The 23,664-nt window shown below is 37.3% G+C and overlaps 1 protein-coding gene across 2 annotated transcripts in view; it reads right to left on the bottom strand.

Moving 5' to 3' along the window:
- Positions 1-5,353: 5,353 nt before the first annotated feature.
- The window catches only part of ANKRD28 (ankyrin repeat domain 28), a 76,474-nt gene continuing 58,163 nt past the window's right edge, over positions 5,354-23,664 (bottom strand). For both annotated transcript variants that reach the window (XM_010135820.1, XM_010135819.1), the window contains exons 15-28: positions 21,194-21,305; positions 20,596-20,622; positions 19,629-19,703; positions 18,187-18,388; positions 16,674-16,761; positions 16,109-16,226; positions 15,306-15,525; positions 12,721-12,808; positions 12,541-12,624; positions 11,889-12,034; positions 11,622-11,704; positions 11,396-11,478; positions 9,488-9,579; positions 5,354-5,873 (exon numbers count right to left, since the gene is read on the bottom strand). In XM_010135820.1, the coding sequence (XP_010134122.1) occupies positions 5,587-5,873; positions 9,488-9,579; positions 11,396-11,478; positions 11,622-11,704; positions 11,889-12,034; positions 12,541-12,624; positions 12,721-12,808; positions 15,306-15,525; positions 16,109-16,226; positions 16,674-16,761; positions 18,187-18,388; positions 19,629-19,703; positions 20,596-20,622; positions 21,194-21,305 (1,705 nt within the window). In that variant the 3' untranslated portion in view covers positions 5,354-5,586. The remainder of the gene's footprint in view (positions 5,874-9,487; positions 9,580-11,395; positions 11,479-11,621; positions 11,705-11,888; positions 12,035-12,540; positions 12,625-12,720; positions 12,809-15,305; positions 15,526-16,108; positions 16,227-16,673; positions 16,762-18,186; positions 18,389-19,628; positions 19,704-20,595; positions 20,623-21,193; positions 21,306-23,664) is intronic.

The following is a 23,664-nucleotide window of genomic DNA, read 5'->3' on the forward strand; positions in this document are numbered from 1 at the left end:
CTTCTTCCTCCATCAGGAATGCTGAGTTGCAAGGAGAGTTGCAGAGATGGGAAAAAGCCCACAGCTTGAAAATTTTAGTTGCATCTGTAACTACTTTTCTCTCAAGGAAAGGAAACCAAAACACTCCAGCGATTTTCCTGGGATCTAGATGACTGAACAACTCAAAGAAATGCTCCTTCTGAGGCTGCCTTCTACCTTGGCAGGTAGGAGAGGACACATGGATCAGACTAGAGGCCTGGGTGACATTTACAACATCCAGCTGTTTACTTCTCCTGTGTAGCAGTAAAACAAAGGGATTTTTGTGGTAAGGATCATTATAAATATAACAGCACATCTTCTGAAGAATAATCAGTTGTTTTGCCATTTCACATTGATGCATGGTGGCTCCTTTGCAGTTAGTGTTCCTCGAAACAGGGGTATTATAGTCAGAAAGGACTCCAGGAAAATAACAGAGCCAACCCTATCAGCTACCAAACAAAGGCCTGGGTTGTGTCTCTTCACGTTTCAGTCTGTAAAGGAGACCCATGCTTTATAAATTCTTATCCTGTCCAATTTAGAGTTACCACTGTAGATTGATAGAAAATTTTTTAATCCTAATCTGAAAGAATTCTTCTCCAACTCTTCTCCCATCATCTTCTGCAGCATATTAAAGGATTATTACAGGAAAGTCATCACAAATCACAGAGATTGCTACATGAGGCAATAATTAAGTCAATCTTGAATTTAAGGATTTATATGAATTTCGCTGAATCTAAATCCAGGCCTACAGAAGTAGTATTTAAAGCTTAAACTACTTCTTAAGAGATTATAAGGGCCCTTCTCTCCAAGGTTATTAGTCTGATTCTGGCCAGGACTGGATTATCTGGCACTATTGTTACAGGAACCAATGCTCTCTAACCAAAAGCACGATGTTTTCTGTTGGGAAGTGGGTATGTACCACCAGCAGAGCGACACAGCAGACACAGTGGTGGGAGATGAGGAGGGTGCTGCTGCTGGGGAAGCCCATGGAGGTCCCTCACCCGCCCTGTGGAACACTGAGACAAAGAGCACATCCTCCAGTTCTCCAGAAGTGCTGTTTCCATAAACACTTACCCTTTTTATTTAGGTTTCTGTTTTTAAGATGTGAACCTGACATATCCAAACATGGAATTAATGTAGCGTGGGCTACCCAGACGCATCTAGCGCTGTCAAAAGCATTCCATGATTATGCATGTGATAACACTTCTCCCAAGTATGTGCTAGACAACGGTCCTTTGTACAGTATTGGCTGTTGCTTACTATTTTTCTACAGACATACCCTCTCACCCAGTTATTGCATGATTAACAGAAAGGTCACCGCATTGTTTTTGCCAATAAAAAAGCTGAGCTACCAGAACACCACATGTTATCTCCAACCAACTGGATTTAATGAATATTCTCTCTTTATTTTTTTTCCCCTCAACTGGAATATAAATAGAGTATGTTGTTATGGATTCCTACAGTATCGTTGCCTTTAAATGGATGATAATGTCTGGGCAAGACAAGAAGGCTAATTTCTCTCAAAACCAGAATTATTTGGTTGAAGAATCTGTAAACATTATCTCGTGCTCCTTTTTAGTGATCTTTCATATGGCTTCAGTAACAGCTTTGGGATCCTCAGTGCTCTTTGTGTAGATGTTATAAAGAGCAGAACTTTGAAGTCATCAATATTTAAAAATTAATTTCTTAAAACATTTATTAATTCTTTAGTCTGGCAGACAAGTCTGAACTTTAAACAAGGGAACATTCAACCAGAAAAAAACCCTACCACGACCAAGATCTGAGTTCTAAAAGTGCGTATTTCTAGCTCTGATTGTTATAAATAGATTCATATGATTATTTCAAAGTTACCAAGGGGTGGGGAAGCAATAAAGAGAAATGGAGGAAATACAAACCAGGAAACACAAAGAGATCTCAACATTCTGTAAGAAATTACAAGAAAAATCTTTTTGATTACAGTGGGGTGACTTGGTGGGGGGCAGGGGGAGACAGACTGATTCTCCATTAAGAGCATCCAGCATTTATGCTGCCACGCTGCACTCTTGAAAGGAACAGCTCAGCCCGGGAGGCTCATACTAATGTGGCATTTTTTCCTGCAGATCATTTACCCTGAGAACTGAAAAATGCATGAAACATCCCAGAAGTCAGAGTATACAGGAAGCTGAGCAGAGCTGGTTGTCCTCATTCCTGATGTCCGTTTGATTTCTTTTTCCCCAGGCTAAGAAGGGTTTGTTTTACTCTAATACACTGCTTCAGTGGTCCGGCCAAAGCTCACTGCTCGCTCTTGGTGGAAATCCAAGAGATTGTTTGTATGAAGGTTGTAACAATAACCGTGCCCTGTTCATCCGTACAAAAAGAGGAGGATTTCTTTTGGAAAGAGGGAGGTTTCAATACAATTTTCTGGAAGTGAACAGGCCTCCACCGAGGTACGAACGCTTTTTTCTTTTTATTTCTTTAAATAGTAAGACCCCACCAGCCAAAGACAGCAATAGTTCTTTAGAAACAAGGAACCTTCTGTTCTGTGACCTGTCATTAAGAAAGTGGTCTCTCAGTTGCATCTTCTCGGAACAAACCACTTTCCATTTTTGGAATAAGACCATATTCTAACAATAGTCCGAATTACCACTTTCAAGGCACACTTACCGTTCTACCCCCACTGCCAGGTAGTAATGGAGGTTTTTTGGGTTTTGCTTGGGTTTGTTTTGTTTGTTTGAAGTAGGAGCAACCAAATAAATTAATGCAAATTGCAATCTACAGGTTTACTGAATAAATGCTAATGATGAGAATAGAGGAATTCTAATAACGAGATAAATTCTAATGATGAGACACACAAACCGTGTAACTCTGAATTCCTAAATGCAATTAACCATTTGTAATAGAAAAAGACATACCTTTATCTCTAAAAAGTTCACAAAATTAGTTTAAAAATAATTTAACACAGCAATAAGTTTTCTTCCTCAGGAGATGAGTGGTAATGGAATGGAAGAGAGGCGTGATTTCTGATTGACATCAGAAATGAAGGTGTTCAACAGCCCTGTTTTCTGCATTTGCCTGTATTCTGTATCCAAATCTTTAACTTTTAAACCATTTTCTGAGCTTCTGAGCTTTTTCTCCTCCACCTTCCAGGCACACAGCGGACAGAGGTAATCTCTGCTACCCTGCTAATTTTTCAGATAAGACAGGAGTGTCCCTTGCTGTTAACTGCCCTGTGGCTACAGACACTGCACTCTGAGGTTACAGGTCATCTTGAAGTCAAAGAGAAGGTAGCACAGATAATAAAGGCCTATTAATATAATCTCCTCACAGTTCCTTTGAAGCAACAAAGCCTGGACAGTTTCATTAACAGAAATATGCAGTTGTTACCTTTTAAGTAACAGGCATGCTGCTTGGCCACCTGATCCCGATTTTCCACAGGATGAAAAACGGGTCCGTGCTACTCCAACCTTTGTATTTAAACAGATGCAGTGAATCTCAAGACAGGCCAATATGGATCTTCTGCTGCCTGCACGCTCAGCTGAGGCTCGTACTTAACTTCCACGGAGCTCCGTACTTCAGAGAGTCAGAGGGAAGGAAGTGCGGAAACCACGATCTGCCTGAAGTCATCTAATTCTGCTCACAGACAAACAGTGCACATATGAACACTGAACACAGGCTCAAACGGTTAAGAAAGTAACACCTAAAAGGAAGCCTAAAGGAATAATGAAGTAATTTAAGAATTACTTTAGATTTACATACCTCACCTTCATTTCAGAATTAAAATGCCAGCAAAGCCTTTGTGAAGTACAGTTTGTAAAGTCTAACAGTTCAACAAGAGAATTTTGTCATTGATGCTTAGTAGATACAAATAAATTATTCATTAGTAGAACTCACATTTGGGTTTTATTACATTTTGTAAAATATACAGGAATCTTGAAGTACTGAAAGAGTGCAGGTAAATACAGTATTCAAGCAGTCACTATTTCTATGTACATGCTCATTAATTCCTCAAAAAACCTCACAAAATTATCAAATAGATCAAAATATTGTCCCGTGTTTCCACAGTATGTTCAGAAAACCAGCTGATAATTTACAATATAATAAAGATTTCCAGTTTCACAATACAAAAAGGATAAAAAGGAAATTGGAATCAGTTTGTAGTAATTTATTTGTACTTTACCAGGACACGCAAGGATTCCTTGCATGTACAGAAACAAATTCACTTGAAAAGTAGCAGTTATAGTTAAAGCAGAGCCAAATAAAGTAAATAGCCATATTTAACAGACAAAAACTTCAGTTATGTCAGTTTTTCCTTCTTCAGACAATTAAAAAACCCCACAGTAGTCTGTTATAAATTAAAAAAAATAAACTTGGGCAAGTCTGAACTACATTACAGGGACCTGTTTCTGCTGTTTATTTTCTAAATGGATCACGACAAAGATACACAGCTCTTCCCACAGACCAGACACTGTACTTTTTTCTCTAATAGGGAAATATACTTTTAAATTCACCTCCCCCACCTTGTAATTCCAAGATTAAAATAAAGAAAAGGGATAGGGTTATACAATTTTAATCTTACATACGAATTTATGATGTAAGGAAGTTGACAAATTATTGGAAAGAACTCTCAGTCACAACAGGGTTATGAAGACATTTCAATTTTTTATGCAGTTTCATAGTTTCCAAGTTACTAGTGTATTTTTAAATTAAAAAATCTCAATCCAAAATCCAGAAGTTAAAAAAATCTAAAACTGTGCAACAATTACTGCTTCCCTCCCACATCTCCCACCCCTTCTCTTGTTTATTACACTGTACATTTTTCACCCTGACTTCACCTTGTTAGCTGGTTTAATTTTAGTATTATAAAAGTATGACAACCTCATTTTCATTTCACCTAAAACAAAAAGGAAACAAAACCTAAAAGTACATCTGCTTTCTTTCATGGTACATTTAATAGTGTCGGAAGGCTTTCAGAAGATTAAAAATAATAATAAAAAAAATCAACATTTAAACCAAATCTAAGCTTCCTTTCCAGAAGTAATTAAGGTTTGGTTGAAACAATTTCTCAAATAACCTATTCCAGTTTTCACAAAAACTTATTTAATTAAAAAAACCTTTTAAGTTATTTGGTCCTTTGGCAATTTGCAGCACAAACAATGCCTACTGTACCAAACTCATTTATTGCCTTCAAAATGGTTTTAGTTTTATTGATTATATTTAAATCTAGCATCCTTGGTGTTGTACAATTGTGGTGTTCATTTACATCAAGTAGGGTGCCCATTCTGCAGAAATTACTCCCGGCACCAGAAACAGAATGGTAGAATAAAGTTAAATAAAACAGTTTTGACATTCTTTATTATTTTTTGCTATGGATTCCAAGTACTTTATTCAAGAATTTATGCATCTTCTGCAAAATATGCTCTTAAAAATCTTCCTAGAGTCTCACAGATTTTTTTTTTATATGCAACCACAATAAAAAAAATCTTCTCAAAGGTTTGTCCTCTTTTTATATTCATACAGATAGCTTTATGATAGCACAAGTCTGACCTTCCAGTGTGAGCGTTCACTCTTCTGACCTACAAAATGTGACTTCTAGTAGGTCTCCGAATCTGAATCATTGAGTTCGTCTTCTTCTGTATATGGGTAACCACCTTCCCTGCCAATGTTGTTGAAAGTACAGTAAGAGCTATGGTCGCTCCTCATGATTGGCAAGGAATCAAATGTGACAGTTTTTGAGGTGTTGGTGTAATGATTAATGGCATTGAATGTAAGGGAAGGTAATGTGCTGCTCGATGAAACAGGCATCATCGTGGCCAGAATGAGAGCCAGGCAATCAGCCACATCCTTATTGGGTGCACAGGCCAAAGCTGGTGTATAACCTAGAAAGTCAAGAAAACACAAAAGCTTCATTTAAAATAAAGTCAATGCAAAAATTTCTCCCAGATCATACTATCTTTCAGCTGCAAAAGTATTTTAGTTCCGCACTGTTTAAAATAAAAAACCAAACCAACTTCTAATTGATAATGCATTTAATTTTAATTTTTTAACTTTTGGTTACAACATCTCCCAGAAGTTAGTGGGCTTTGAAACAGAGTTGTAATTCTTTTGTGAAGCTCAGTAAGACACTCTAGGCCAGCAAGGAAAGCCTGCAATTGAAAATGGTAAGAAAGTACCCTGGTTGAGGAGAGGCAGCTAAGGCAGCCAACAGTGATGGGTGAACGCATTCACTAGAGAGCCACTGCAGAAACTACAGCTCGACAGGTTAAATACTCACCCAGAAGATTCCAGAGAGCTGTTCATCCCAGACAGTTATTTTAATAAGGCTACCCTACCTCAGTGACAAACTGGCTAAAGCATCAGGGCCAGCCTAGACATTACAATACACAGTAACATAAACTATAGAGCCAATGGCTAACTTTTACGTGATGGATATCAATTAAGAAATCCACAGACGTTTGCGGAAATGCCAGCTAGATTAGTAGGTTAGGAATTGCACACAGAAACTACACCTCTTGGTTGCACAACTGGTCCAGCCAAACTCCTGCCCGGCAGTGCTGCTATGACAACCTCCAAATGCAGGAGGTCTCCAGCTGCAGAATGATTTGTAGTCAAGGTCATGTAGCTGTGAAATCTTTTCTGGGTAATGTGGCTCTAATAATCCTCCAACATTTCTCCTTCTGCAGCTTCCCCTCTCCTGATGTACTTGCTTCTGCTCATTCAGTGTCAAGAAATACACTTGAAATTCTCCTCAGTGGAGATCCACATATTGCTCCCAACTCAGGCTTTAGCCTTAATCATTCAGCAAGACACGTAAGGAGTTTTGCCACAGGTCTCAGCGTGCATCTACAACACCACGGCACTGCACTTGGTGGTGACTGTCACAGTTCTAGAAGCAGGGCAGTCACATAAGTACAACCACAGATAACAGCTAATTCTGCTGCCAAGACCGAAGAAGTTGGCCAAAACCTCTACCCAGCTCCACGCAGAAGTGGCAGGCCAGATCACCTTGTAGCACCCTTGCAGTATCTCTCACTGCATGCGATAGATATGCCCGCAGTGAGCTGAACAGGAAGACTCATGTTCAGGTACATTTGGAAATCTGAAGTTCCGCACTACTCCCAGTCTGCAACTTGAAAGGTGTACAACATCCAGGTAAAAAGCACACAAGCAATTTTAAATAATAGATGGCTTTATAGTGAAACGCATGATGGATTTCTATCAGACCTTAGGAAGGCATGGAAAATAAGGCAATTTCACCTGTTCCACCAGCAAGTGTTTCAACTGCTAAGGAATCATCTTTATTGTAGAAGTAGATCCAGGTCAAGTGTTAGGATAAAGCTCAGGCATAGTCACTGCGTTGTGCGATTGCACACAAGTTTTAAACAAGTAGGCACATTATGGAAAATAACTGTAGCTAGAAATTAAGAAAAAAGCAAGCAGGGGTCTTGCAGTTGAACTACTATTTCCTCAAGACAGACCTTGTGCTTGATGCTTAGAACAGGTTAAGACGACAGTCCCTGCCCAAAGGACACAATCCAAGGAAATGCACAGGTAATTCAAGCACAGAACACCAGCTGACCATGTGATAAGGCCATACAGAAGCGCAGCTCAGCACAGCTCAGCAGATGTTGTCCTTGTTAGTAACGTATCACAGCACTTAAACAGCTCAGAGTTACCAGTGACAGTCTGCAGAAGAGATACATTTTGAGAGGATTCAGAAGCACGAGCCAGAGCTTGCTATGCTCGGATGAAGACTGCATTTCAGGCATGTCAGGCAGAGCAGAAGGCTCAGCATTCATACTCAGATGCACACCATTTAGTATCTACGGTTGCTGGAGTTGGTTGGTATGAAGGTAAGATGACACATAAAGTAAGCTTATTCAGGCTGGCCATACTCCACAACATTTCTTTCACTAACATGATTTGATAAAACTCAAAGGAGCATAACGAGCAGTCACCATCTACCTTTGAGCATCCCAGTTCATAACAGAAGACATTAAAGAGCCATGTAAAGATGAGAATATCACTTGCTACTTTTAAAAGTTCTCTAAAACCAGTTTCATACCAATATTCAGTTGTAATCTTAAGTGTCTGGCTTTCATAACTAAGAATGAAATATCAGTTTGTTCTTGCCTTAGACATAGCAAAATGAAGTAACTGCTTGCACCATTAAAGACTGACATCTGTGTCCACCAGCAATTTATTTTCGTATATATTATTTTATAATTTTAAGAACAAATTATATTTTTGTGTCCCTTAAACAACTGCAAACTGATCATTCATATGTCAGGGCAACAATAGGTATAAACACTATAAATGTTCTTTTAATAAGATGTTAGTAAAGGTCCCATCTCTACTGAAATAGTCTTTCTCATATGAAGTTCCCCATAATCTGTACTTGTATTTGCATTAAGCTTTCACAGGACAAAAAAAAATAAAATTACTTTCTTCATTTATAGACAGGCCAACAGAGGCAGTGTGAGGTGAAGCAGCTTCCTCGCACAACAGAAAATAAGCCAAAGTGGTGGACACAGACTTAAGACCAGGGCTCCCCCTGCCCGAACACAGAGCTGCTCCCTCCCCTAGGGCTTGCATGTTTTCACAAAGGCACCTACAGGAAAACCAGAGGTCAGTCCTATATTTTAACTTTACTAGAATTAAATAAATGTTTGCATTTTTTTTTCTTTAGAAATGCTTATATGCTAGAAGTAAAATGCTAAAATCAAAGGCAAGTAGACCTAAAGCAAAACCTGGCTATCACTACTGCCAGCTTTTCCATTTAAAATAAAAGGTACACTATGGAAATCAAGGGGACTTTTGCAACAGGTTTAGCAATACTAACACTTCTAAGAATTAAGGAAAAATTACACTGACAGGTGAAATAGATTGATAAATCCCATGTAAGTTTCCATTGCTCTCAAAACTCAAAGTATTCATCACTTTGCACGTGCTTTTAAAAGCACAGCTTCAGAAGACCAGATGTCTTACATGAAAACAAGAAGTCAGGAGATCCAATTTTCTGTTATTCTTACAAGTATAGGATTTATTCTCTGTGAGAAAGCAGTTACTTTTTCTTACTTTTATGTGCTAGAAGCTCGAGACCAGTAATTGAGATCTGTAATTCATACTTGCTTTTGAAAGCTAACACTAAATGTACCTACTGTGACAAAATGAATGGCAAATCAATCCAGATGAAAGTTACACTTTTCCGACAATTTCCAGAATACCAAAGCTAGTCTGTTTATAGGGTATACATTATAAAACTACAAGTGCAAACCAAACCTTTCTATGCTGAGACCTGCATTGTTCTAAAAGTTTTCATCCTCCTTGAGCTTCTGCTGCTTTGCTAAAATGACCCATCCCTACCACATTTTTTGTATGGTGGAACCTACTGCAAGGCTCATACAAGATTTCCAAGGGATTACTGCTTTTTGGTGAGCTGGCTTTATAAAACCACAGCTCCTTATGGGAAACAAAGTTACATTTATCTTACCGTTTTCATCTACAGCAAGTACACTTGCTCCCTTCCCCAAAAGCTCTTGAACTACAACTGTTAGTCCGTTCCGAGCAGCAACATGCAAGGGTCTGTGAAGACAAGCAAACTCATATATAAATCTTAAAACAAGGTACTATGTAAGACAGATAGCTTGAATATAGTTAAATGATTATTGAATTATTTACACTTTGTTATTCACACATTCTATAAATATTGTAGATATAACAACTAAGATGGAAAACCAGCAAATCTCTTCTTTTATTGCAAAGAAACCGTACAATAACAATCGTGCAATTTTCTTCTTTTTATGGCACCACAGAGTAAGGAAGTAGTTACTAGAAAAGACCTGACTGTTTATGAACTTTATCATGTTAGAAACACCTAGTGCCGTAGTGTTCATAAATCCTTCAACTGAACTGTAGTAACAGATATCATCACATCTCAGAGTTACTGCATATCACTGGCAATAATCACTAGAATACTAACAGCACAGCAGAGTCATATTTTATTGCATGTAAATGCTTATAAGAGATGCAGAAGCATTTAGTCAATCCGCCTGTTAGAAACCATTATATTCCATTGTGATTAGAAATAAAAAAAAATTTCTTCCTTCATACATTGTACTGTAAAATAAAGCAGATTACTTTTCAAAAGCTCAAACTATTAACCATAACTATGTTTTGTGGTGACTTGAGCTATCAAGAAAAGTATAGCGTTACCTCAAATACTCTACTTTTTCAAATGGAACAGTTTTTCAGAATTGTTTCCAACAGGCTTAAATAAAACCCTGCCACCATTCAGCAGAAAACAGAATAATCAGCTTACTTCCCTTCTGCTTTATATTGCTCTTCATTCCTTTTGAGATTCTTAAAATTGTTTGAAGTAATTGTAAACTGTATTTTGATTTGGAGGCAAGTGCCTTACTTAGAGACCAGACATGAAGAAGATACAAATAGAAGCAGCTGTATCTACGGTGCTTATATTAAAGTATTAAAATTCTAGAACCATAGATATACTGAAAAAAAAAGTACTGTACTTAAAATAATTCTAATATAGAGGCCAATGGTTTTAATGCCTATCTTACCAGAAAACAGGACATTGTTTAAGCTGTTTAGAAAGTCAGTTTAGTTATTAAAAAACATTTGCTAAACCAGCAATATTTTAAACAACTGTTAAAATCTTGCAATTTATATAAACATTTCATGGATGTGCGAATGTGTAGCTTTTTTTCCCCATGACTCTAAGCTGAGGTATGTGGGTGGAATGACACAAGCCTGTGGTGGCATACTTTCCCCGCTTCTGTTCCTATCTCATTTTTGCTTTTCCTTCTCTCAGGACATTCCCACTTTGAGCCAGAAATGAGGCAATCAGTCCTGTTCCTGCTTTCTGGTTATTTCTAGCTGCCTGAGGTGCACCATGGTGAGCAGCAAGAGCAGAGGCGGAAGTCTTACTATCTTAACTCCTCAGTTCAAGCAGAACTCTGGGAATAGTTGGAAGACTTGCAGGAGTTTGAACAAGACAGATTCCAGAAGGGATGTAAGGCCAGAGAAATACATGAGTTGCTAACAAGCTCTAGTGGTTTTTTTTCCTAGATGGTGAATTTTAATTGATAAAAATCAATAGTTTATATAACCAGATATATTGGTTTACAGGAAATCTCAGTGGACTGTAGTAATTCCACGAAAGATTCCCTGAATCACAATACTCTAAGATTTATCATCTCTTTCACTCAGGTAAAAACTACAACTTTAAGTACAAACAAAACACTGTGTCACTCAAGTCAGTTAAACTCTTGGTACCTATTAGGCAATTAAAATTGAAAAAAAATCTGAAAAATATTCCTTTTTGTGAGCAGGATACGCACCAAAAACTCGTCTGTAAAACACACTCACTGCTGATACGTACGTTTGCAAGGCTGCATTGGTGGCATTGATGAGGTTTCTATCCGTAATCTTCTCCAGTATTAACAAGGCACTAGTTTCATGACCCTTAATACAGAACAAACATCTGTCATATAACAAATACTCTGAGAAGGCATTCAAAGCAATTCTTGAAAAGTAGCAAGTTAATATTTGCAAACGGAGCTTAATAACACAAAACTCAGCACGGAGAAGTTGAACTACGCACACACCTTGCTGCAAGCCAAATGGAGTGCTGTGTTCTTAGAATTGTCTTGCAAAGTCAGATCAGCTTTAGCACTGCTAACCAGAACCTCTGGGGAAATAAAGACCTGTATTAACTAAAAGCATGTTCCTTAAAGGCTTTATGGCTTAACATTCGTGCAAAACGAAAACATAATTTTGACAAAATATATCCACAATGACAACCAGAAGGCAACTTTACCCACAGTAAGATTAAAAAAACCTGAGTACTGAAATATATAAAGGTTTATCTTTACCAACTGTATTTGTCTGTCCATTTTCTGCAGCCATCATTAAAGGTGTTTTCCCAGAAGAATCTACGGCATTTACTTGAGCATTGTGACTGAGCAGAAGCTGTAGACACTCAATGTGGTCTGTAAAAGCTGCTGCATGAAGAGGAGTTCTATAACAGATAAAAAGACAATATGGCCATGTTCAGCCATGCCTTCTCCTTTATTCCAAGGGGCACCCTGACTGTGGTCCTGCAGATACAGAAGACTGGACAGTTCTTCCCACCAATCCTTTGAAGTCATTATTGCTAGTGTTGTGACTGCTGCCTTTAGAAAGTCCCCTTTCAAGTTTCAAATAATTTCCTCTGTGTAGTTTATAAGAGAGATACAATTTCATTAAAAAAAAAAAAAATGCATAAAATACTACCCACAAAGTGATACAATTTAAAATATGCTCTAACATGGCTATATAATTAAAAGCCAACTCAAGTTTATTGAATTGAAACAGGATTTTAAAAAAATCTAAAATTTATTTCTAACACAGAATAAAAAGAAAATCTTCAAAGATTAAAAACAGGGTGAGGGAGGAATTAACGTTAAGTACCAAATGATTGTAGAAGTTAGCAGAGCCACTCTATTACATTACAAACATTCTTTCACTGTGCATTTACACTCTTACCTTCCTTTCGAATCTGTTGAATTTACAATGCCAGCACCTAGTGTATCAATTAACATTTCTGCAGCACCTTCATTGTCATTTATCCTACGATGAATTAAACAGGCTGTTACTTACAGAATGATAAATCTTTTGTTAAATACAGCAACAAAATCTATGAAGAATAATTTTGCACTTCCTTACACAGCACAATGCAACGGACTGAAAGAATTTCCTTCCATTTTCTGGAAAACTTCCTGTTCCAGGAGGAGCTCTACACAACTGTCATGACCTAAAGCAAATATAAGAGTTAGGAATTAAAAAAAAGGGGAAAGGTCTATTTCTGGACTACAACAAATAAATTATCTAAATAAAATAAAATATTGCTTAATCTAAAAGTCTCAGACACACTTGTTATATTCAATAGGGCTACATTTAGGAATTAGAACATTTAAAGAATCCTGAAAATCAAACTGACATTTAACACTGTAAATTTTGTGAAATTTAGAAGGGCTTTCATGCTGTCTGAAGGACATCCAGAACACTTAATTTAGTTCTTTACACCTCCACATTTCAAAGTCTTCTGTACACTCACCACTTAGTCTACATGAAAATACGTCCACCATGTGAGGGTTATTTTTGTTCCACTGTCTTGCTAAACTCAAAGGAAAAACAATTCAATAGTGGTATCAAAAGCTTAAAAAGAAGATGTTCAGCCTATCATACTACTATTTTCAAAATTCTATAGCCTGCTGCCGCACAGGTAGCTAACAACTGTAACTATCTGATTTTTTATGCATATATGCTTTATGTTCAACTTTAGTTCAACATTCACTGAGGTCGAAAGATCTGTATTTTCACAAGCCCTGTGAATTTCTCAAATTTTCATTCTACAAATCCAGCGCATTTCAGTTCTGTTTTATTAATCTGAAAATTGACCAAGTTATAGGACTTAAATTTTATGAGTGTGGTAAAGAGATGTTATTCAAATTACCGTTGTATAACGCGGTTGGTTCAGCTGTGAAGACAGTGTAGTTAGTTACTCACTTAAAAATGATTGGTAAAATGAAGCCCTAAACCCTTACTTCTTGATCTGTATCACGTCACTCAGAGAAGAAATGAGAACCTCTCTTATGTCAGAAATGAACACAGAGAACAAAATCTTTAACAAAGGAGCTCAATAAATTTCCTACCTTTTAAGGCCTCCCTCACCACTAAAGCCAAAAAAAGGATCAGTGTTGAAAAAAGTAAGTTCTTACTGAATTACTTCCATATACTTTAGCTTCCTATGCCTTTCAAGGTTGATTTGAAAGATTTTATCTGAAACCATTCCTCCCAAGACTCCCTGTGAAGGTTATTTTTTTTGGATGCGTGGCACATTTCTATGCTGAATTTCTTGAAAGACTCCTTGAGGCGTAAGACTAAGAAGGCATTTTACAACAAAAGTTACATACAAATATAAACACCTCATATTATATGTATTAAATGTTAATACATTCCCCCTCAAGATAAAGACGCCTGTCCTTTTGTCACTGTCCTGGTTTGAGCTAAAACTTCCTTGTTTTGGGAAATGGACAAACAGAATTATTCCACACAGTGCAATAATTCCGCCTTTAATTGGTTAAGGGAGTCAGGTGAATGCAACGTTACGTCGGGAGCCTTTAAAAGCAGCAGGCTGGGGAGTGTCGCTCTCTTGGACTCCGGACGGCTGCACGGAGGAGAGCTCCTGCGAATATGCAAGGCCCGACAAGGCCCGGCTAGGCCCGGCCTGGCGAACGACCAGGCCCAAGAGCTGAGGGCCTGCACCCCCAGAGGACCTGAGGATTACGGACTGTGAACTATTACTGCTGTGAGTCTCGTCCGGAATTGGGTGAGATATCCGGACTCCCGGCTGTTCTGTACAGGGAGTTTTCCTGCTGTTAAATTTGCTCGCGGGGTTACTCCCCCATCCCGTCTCGCCGCGAGGAGGATTCTACTTTCTCTGCCTGAACGCAGCTGCAGAGTCTTCACTCCCACCTCATTACTTGGGTGTCTGCCCAGAGCACTGACCTTGAACAAGACTGTTAAAAACTGTGGTTATCTAAGTCCTCTCTTCTTCATTTTTTTTCCCCTTTCCCGGTTTGTGCATATGTATAGTAGTGTGTAGTGGTGTGGATTTATTGTTTATTAAAAGTTTGTTTCAGTTTCCCGAACGCAGACCGAGGTGTGAATTTTCTTTTTTCCCCTTAAACCCCTTCTGTCTCCAGCGAGACAAAGGGGATCGTTAAGGAATTCAAGGAGTTGTTACCTCGGTCCCTCGACCCTGCTGTTAAATTTGCCCGCGGGGTTACTCCCCCATCCCGTCTCGCCGCGAGGAGGATTCTACTTTCTCTGCCTGAACGCAGCTGCAGAGTCTTCACTCCCACCTCATTACTTGGGTGTCTGCCCAGAGCACTGACCTTGAACAAGACTGTTAAAAACTGTGGTTATCTAAGTCCTCTCTTCTTCATTTTTTTTCCCCTTTCCCGGTTTGTGCATATGTATAGTAGTGTGTAGTGGTGTGGATTTATTGTTTATTAAAAGTTTGTTTCAGTTTCCCGAACGCAGACCGAGGTGTGAATTTTCTTTTTTCCCCTTAAACCCCTTCTGTCTCCAGCGAGACAAAGGGGATCGTTAAGGAATTCAAGGAGTTGTTACCTCGGTCCCTCGACCCTTAACAGACACATTGACTAATACAAAAGGACAGCCTTTATATGTTGCTTTTATAAACAGTAATAATACATTTAGAGCTGTATTTTAACATATTTTACCATTATAGCAGGCCCAGTGCAGCGATGTATAGCCATGATTGTCTGCTATTGCAGGAACTGCATCTACAGACGCAGCTGACTGCAGGAGAGCTCCTAGAACACCTATATGTCCACATGCAGCTGACAAGTGTATAGGGGTTCGCCCCCTGCAGTCTCGTAACAAGGACTTAGCACCATGTTGAAGCAAAGCTTCCACACATTCCTCATGCCCGGTAACTGCCTGTGAGAGGGAGAGAGAGAGGAAATAGCAAATTTACAAATACTCATGTACATAAGCCAAGGGGTATAAATAAAGCAAGCAAACTTCAGGCAATTTCCTGCATTTTTAAGCAAAAATAAGTTGTTATTTTTATTTATTCCTGGAAACAGCCATTCTGTCAGAAAAATAGCAATGTATTACAATATTGATGACAGAATAATTTCCTGGAATAACACTGAATGAACTGCTAGTCTCTAGGGCTCATTGAATTGTCTTATCTGGCAGAGACTATAAAAAAAATTTGGCATAAGGCATGCATCATGCTTTTCTTCCTCCCATTCACTCTACTCTCCCCCGTAACAAAAAGCTGTACTCTGGGACCTCTCCAATCAACACTTCACAGCAAGATTAACAGTCCAGAAGAATTCTGAGGGTATGTAGCAAACAGGCAAAAACTAGCCTTTTGAAAGCAACTAAAAAGACAATTAAAATTAAGAATGGCAAGGTGAGAATAATGAAAAATTCTTTAACACTACATATGAAGTCTGTATTTGAAATGATTAAGTATAAAACTGGAAAGGACAGAAAAGGAATATTCTCTTACCCCTCTATGCAATGCTGTCCTTCCCCACTTATCTTTGGCATCTACATTTGCTCCTTTGTTAAGGAGTGAATAAACGCAGTCAGTGTGCCCGTTGAGAACTGACAACATCAGGGGAGTCCTAAGCAGAGAGTGAAATAAAGCATAATCTATAAGGAAACCTAACAAACTAGCACTCAGCTGAAATATAACAACTACTATCCTCCTGAACAATGCTGTTAAAATCTACATCATCAGTGATCTTCTCTAGCACTACATTCACTCTGATAATGCCACTCTATTTGCATTTTACATTAAGAAAATAAATTAATATCCCATAATTCAGAAGTCCCAATTAAATTACTAGCATCCAGTTTTTCAGCATCTGGGCAACATGACACAACTGAACAAGAACATCCGTCATCAACAACATTACGTTTATTGCAAAATACAGTCACATTTGTCCTAGTTCAAATATCATATCCCTTTAAAGTAATAAATTTAAAATCACCAATGCAAAATATTGAGTTCTTCCTTTTATAAAATGCAATCGCTTGTGAAGAACAGAATGTATATTGTTTAAACTCACTGTCCATTTCCATCTTGAATGTCCACTGCATTCTGTGGTTCTGCATTTCCTATCAATAGCCGCAAACATTCTGAATGACCATTTGTAGCTGTAAAACGTCATAAAAATATAAGTTTTACATTAACTACCTTTGAGTATACAGCTCAAACAGAATCGCAACTTCCTCAGACTAAAGCTCAATAGCCTGAGAATCCACTGTACAGCTCTACCTCTGTTATAGCTTTAATTAAAAACAAAAAATATGAACACTAGAAAATTATTTCAGAAATAAGGCATTCTTAACTGTATAGCGTTAAAGGTAATTGATTCTGTCAGTTGCCAACACATATTTGGCTTTTTACACATAGATGCGGTTGCTCACATTAACCATTATTAGACTATATGCTTATACACATCCACAAGAAGGAACAATTACAGTGATTAGCATAACCTTTGCTTGTTTTAAGGCACAAGTAAACACATATCTAGCCAATCATACACAGATTCTGTTACCAGTGCAGCATGTGCATAGTTATGAAATAATAACTGAAATCACATTTAGAAAGAGGGGAAGGAAATGTAACGCATAGAATTAATCATTCAAGCAGTTAAAAGGAAAAAGAAAACAAAAAATTGAGAAATCCCATTTAAAAGCAATTCATGATAGATAAATGATTGCTTATTGGAAGGGAAGTTATTTGTGACATACAGCTGCTGTATCCAGACCACATAAAACCAGTGACAATTCATGCTTCTCTAGCTGACAGAAAGGCTAGCAAAAGTTAAGGGAAGCTAAATCAGATAGGATAATACAGCTTGTGTTCATGGACAACAAATTCAGTGATTAGAATGACCACGTTTCGCACATAATGCACTTTTTACTGCTTCATTTCTATAACCATAAGTATTACTGTCAATTTAAATAAGCCTATTTTCAAAGAGAGGGAAAAAATAAGAATATAGTAGGAACGCTAGCTTTGAGAAAGGCAGGTTTATAGAAGTTTTCTAGGAAACACAGTGAGAAAATATTGCAAAGGATTGCTGTTATATTGAAAACACTCCGCAGTCATTTAAATCCTTGGAAAAATCAAAGTATAGTTTTCATGTCTCTTCTCAAACTGATAAAAATCCTTCATGACTCCAGTCATTTTCAGAAGCATTTTACTGCCAAGACACGCAACACAATTCACATATCTAAGTCTGGGCCTACAGTATGGGCTGCGTGAAAGATGAGGAGACAAACAGGAACATGTCACTGACTCCTGTTGGCGCAGCTATCCTAGCCGTTTGAATGGACAAGGACAATGCTCCCTTCAGAAAGCAGTGGGGAACAGCATTCCTCAAGCCAAAATGATTTATTGGTTTAATACTGGTTTCTACCTGCAACTGCTTTGTTATACTTTTTTCAGCACAGCATATACTTTAAAAGACATTTTCTATTCCAAAATCACCATTTCTTAGAATATTAATGACAGATTTTTAAACTCGAAGATGATACAATTCAAAAGCCAAAATTCTAGAGGTTAGCACACACCTGCAGCATGTATTGGAGTCCTCTTTACAACATAATCTTTCACCAAGATTGATGCTCCCTGATTAATGAGCACATCTACACATTCCACATGTCCCTTAAAGGCAGCAAGATCCAACGGTGTCCTTCCATTATTATTCCTCACATCAAGGTCCAGCAGCGACTGTACTAGCACTTCCAGAGCTTGATGGTGGCCGTGATAGGCCTACAAGAATAAAAGGATTCTTCAGTTTGCCCTTTCTTACCAGAATTACACAAATGAAACTGTGAAAATAGTATTTTTGTTTTAACATGCAGAGAGCTACTGATGCAGCAAGAAAGTTGAGTTACTATTAATTTAAAAAAACCCACAAGTTCAGCAAGAAGGTTGGTGGGTTTTTCAATTTAATCCTTTCAATCAGCAACTGAAACTACCTTCAGAAAATCATCTGTCTCCAACTACCAATTTTTCATTGCTTTATGTTATAGTTAAATCACCCTCAGGTTATTTCAAGTGAGGAACATATGCAAAATTAGAACTAAGTTCTATTAGATTTTTAATGAAAATATTTAAAAAAGAAAAAGCCAGTAAAATTTTAAGAAAAAAAGAATACAGTACGAATAGCTACAGTTAAACAAATAGCTAACTGGTAAAACAGAAGGCACTTAGGGGAAGAAACAGTTAAGTGATCAGAAGGGCTAACAAAGATAAAAAGAACAGCATAGAGAACACTCTGTGGGTATGTGTCAAGACAAAGTGTCATAAGTTAGTAAACAAAAAGAAACATCTACAACTATAGTTTCATCATTTCCATAATAGATTTTAAAGGTATACTCAGAGATACATAAGCTCTACCCTCAGACACAACTAACTTCCAGGAACAGTCTCTTCTAACTGCTTTCTTTTACCAGTATTAAAGATTACTTTTTACTTTGGCTATACACGTATGTATGTACTGCACGAGACAGGCTACTTTCAGAAAGTACAGTATGGCTCTTCAACTGCTTCAAGCCCAGTGCAAAGGTGAAAGCTACATATTGAGCTGCTTACTCTGTATTTTGAGTATATTTATACAGTTTCAGCAGGTCCTCTCTACTATTCTTTGTGCAAATCTTTCTTTAAGTGTCAAGGACCAACATTTATCATACTAAACAATGAAGAGGGTAAAACGATGATGATTAAAAAAAAGTCATCATTACTTATAGAACAAGTTTTCTGAAAGTCTCATTAGTATAAATTATAACATAAATATTAATTAGAAGATTCCAAGTAAAAGCTTTTCCATGAAGCAAGTGAATCAAAAAATTGCCCCATATAGTTTTTTCAGGAATATTAATTAGTATGTATTTTTACATTTCACTTACTGTTTTATTGACCTATTTAATATAATCCAGAATGAATAAACCTATGCCAACAACCGTTTGCAATCAGATGAGCTATCATCAAAAAAGAATTAAATACTTACAGCTAAATGCAGTGGACTTATAGGTGCTCTGTTGTCTGAATCATTCAGCATGTCAGTACCTGACGTTTCCATTAGCTTAGTAGAGAAAGTCAGAGTGAGTGCAAAACCCCCTCACCTTTAAAAACGCTCAGCAATAACTGCTACAGTTATACACAGATTGAAAAATAATAAAGGGAGAAAAATAGGAAGAAAAATATAGGATTACAGTTTCTTCAGGAATTCTAGATCTCCTTGAATTGCAATAACTGCAACCCCTCCCCCACATTCATCTCCCAAGCGCAGTTGTTTAATTTTGCATAACAATCCAATAATTAAATCAGAAACTAAACTAAAACTACTATTTTTCCTGTAGCAGCCAAATGAAATAATATAGATGAAAGGCATACAAAAGGAAGACAAGGACAGATAAGAACAGCTGTAGCAAGAAAAAAGCCCCAAACCAAACAAGTTATCTATTTAGATTAGGTGAAAAGTCAGCAAGAAAACAGCATGAAAAGCCAGAAGGAAGGATAGATTTCTCAGAACAGAAAAACATTTCCTAAAGAAAAATGACACAAGCATTATAAAACAGGATCAAAATTTCTATGTATATACATTTATATTTGTTACTTTCTGATGTGTTCTATAAAGCCTTTATTGTGGGTCTTTTTCAAGACCATATTAAATATACTACACTAGTAAAATAGAACACCAAAACCATTCAGATCACTAAGTTCTCAGTATCACAGTTTTATAACATGGTCCTATGAATGTTTAAGTAAAAAAAAAACCCCAACAAATGGCTTAAAAATAATTTTCTATTTTAAAATTCTGAATTGCAATTAAAGTTGTAACTGAAATTAAATAATACATCTATGCATTGAGGAAATGGTTGAATAGGTCTAAAAATAACCAGTATTTTTAAAACTACATGTTCCCTTTTCCTGCACAGTAGTACTTTTAATAGCGAGAAAGAATACACACTTACAACATCAAGAGGCGTTTCACTTGCAATCTGCAATTAAAAACATTCAGAATTCATGTTTGAATACAGAAGTATATAATTTGAATATAAAAGTGTAATTTTTCTAAAAATACTAAGTTGTACAACACAGAGAAGACAAAATTAGCATATCAAATAACATACACATTTTTGCAAAGGGATTAATAAAAAGCTACCTGAGGCTTTATTATCTATAATTCTGTGATGTGGCTGTTTGTTACTGTAACTACATGAACCTTTTAAAAAGGCACCCTTACTTTACAATTTTTCCCTATATTTTACCTTGCTCCTTCAGATGACATTTGTGAAATTTCTTAACACTTCTCAGTGGGATAAACGTGTGGTTATTTTATTTCAGCCATCAGGAAAGAATTTAGCAGTGTATTCTTTTTAAGACAGAATCTAGCATCTTAGCTGCTCACCTAGCTCCTATTTTAAGAGTACCAGGTGTTTAAACATTTACCCTTACAGGGACTCAAAACCACTACTGACCTAGCTTACAGATGAAGAACCAAGGCGGAGGAATCCCCTGCCCTGTGCATCATACTCAAGAGCAGCTTTCATATATGACACATTTCCTTACCAATTCAAGACATAAGCGATGACCATAAGCAGCTGAATAATGAACTGCATTGTATCCTTGTTTGTCTCGGATCCCCGGATTGGCATCATTTCTTAGCAAATATTCCAGGCACCTATTTAAAGTGACATATGCAACCATATATCTAAATGGTGAATTTCAACTTTGTGCTAGGTGATAAACTGTTCAAGTTCAATTTGAAAATAGAATATGGCACACAAGAACACTGATTTAACGTACAATATTGGCTAGGACTAGAGAACATCTAACTCATTACACCAAGTGTTAAGGTCAATCAAAAAGCTTCCGAAATTTGAAAACATCCTTCTCTGCAGACATCCTGCATCCTCTGAATTACCCGACTGGGTTAAAACCAGTTTCATGGCTATTTTCCTCCTAGCTAATACAACTGCAATTGCCTTCATTAATATAAACGATTACTATTTTTGTATGGTTTTCTCCATCAGTACATTCTTCTGTACTTAACATGGAAGGAAGAGAACCAATAACCAGGTTCTTCGTGGTATGTATCCAAGTCACACATGCAAACAATTCCATTACCAGACACTGATTTATTGATTTATTTCTACAGTAAACACACTCAGTTGTTGACACGTATATCCTACCATTCCTTACTTTTACTACACGAAGTTCTAAAGCAGAACATGATCAGCAGTTTCAACCACAGAGGCTCAGCCAGGAGGATGAAAAACATGGCACTGAAGTCAGCTCCCTCTCCCTATTTTGCCTTTTTTTTCCTGAGACTCTCTGCATGCACACTAAAGGATTCCAACAAATAACCCTACTTAGTCATAATTTTATGTTGTCTATCATTTCAGCAACATTATTCAAAGTCACCATCATGACCTTGAACTTGCTGGTGAAGCATTTGGTTTACTGATGTCTACAACAGGTCACAATCCCTTCTTCTCTCTGGGATTATGAAATACTTCTCCTTCATCAGTTAAATAAAATGCACGCAAAGCTAAAAATATATCATCTTGTCAAATCCAGCTTTGAATCTTTCTTCCTTAGCATAGTTTACCTTTAGGCCTCATAGGTTACCACTATCAGTAGTGACAAATGGGCCAATTGCATAGACTGATGACATGAGGCAGTCAGCTGCCATTTACCACATAGAAAATTGTTTGGTATAAATTTCAACATCTGTAGGTGTATGATACAACTGTGCTGTGATGTTGTGTGAAAAACTTGCAGTAGGATATGGCATGTTTAAGAGCCAAGAGGCAAGAATCCTAACATTACCTCTAATCAATGCCGTTAAATGGAGAACTTGGTAATTTGGAACTCTGGAGAGCATTAAAACCTTGGAGAAATACAGGCAATAATACTACAAAAGCAGCCATCTCCTGAGGAAAGACAGCATGACCCTGCAACAGCAGAACTCTTCCTAGGTTTTTCCAAGGAAGGGCCTGGAGTTGGCAGATGGAACAGTGCAAGTTCATCACCTGAGTGAGATCCAGTACCAGCTGTGATGAAATGCAAATACACCTCAGCATGAGTAAGACAGCTTACCAGGCCAAGGACCCAATAACCTCATGGGCAACAGCAGTGATTTGCTGAAATGACATCTCCTTTTCCAGACTAAGGTTGAAATAACAAACCAGGTGAGTGAAGATGAAAGGGGCAAAAAGCTGCAGGAAAAACTATGAACAAGGAAGTGTCTAATTACAAAGGACTTTGTTCTGAGAACAACATGAGCAATACCAAGGTGCACTCTGATAATTTTGTGCCTATCATATAGAAGAAAAAGACTTAGGAAGGTAGGGAAAAAAGTAAAAATTCTCCAGTTTTAAAGAATAACATATGTAGCACAAGATGAAAGTAACTTTATAACAAGTTTAACGTATCTAATAAAAAGCTACTTGTAAAGCATATCTGTGTTTTTAACCAAATAATTTGTTTTATTTGCCCAGTAAACAAATGCCTGGATTTCATTAATGGCAACCATGCTGACATGTTTCTATTTGAATTGAAATAGGATGAGATTTCTGAGAATCCAAAGACAAGTCAGTTTGTCTCATCGAGAGAGTTACTGTCCTTACATTTTATTTGTCCAATTGTCTAACTTTGTGTTAATTTTAATAAGTGATTTTGTATTAACATTTATGTCTCATTAGTAAGTGTTCAACATAACTGCCTTGGCTATCTAAATTACTGTACTGGAGTACTTTCTATATTTGTGCGCTCACAAAAAAACCCACGCTAAATGCACTGCAGGAAGAGAAGTCTACTAAAAGTCCTCGAGTACCAATGAAAAGCAAGTATTTATTTTTGCAGTTTCTTTTCAGCCAGGAAAGAGATTAACTTTGCATCTTTTGCATATTTAACTGTCCTCAGCAGGCCTCTTTGAAAGATTAATCAAATTTTCTGAAAGCCTGGGTAAATGAAATTTATTTCCCATTTATTTGTTGGTGCACTCTCTGTTAAATAACTCCAGCATAGAAAGAGTG

Source organism: Buceros rhinoceros, unplaced genomic scaffold, assembly GCF_000710305.1.
Source record: "Buceros rhinoceros silvestris isolate BGI_N320 unplaced genomic scaffold, ASM71030v1 scaffold255, whole genome shotgun sequence".
In the NCBI taxonomy this organism is placed as follows: domain Eukaryota; kingdom Metazoa; phylum Chordata; class Aves; order Bucerotiformes; family Bucerotidae; genus Buceros; species Buceros rhinoceros.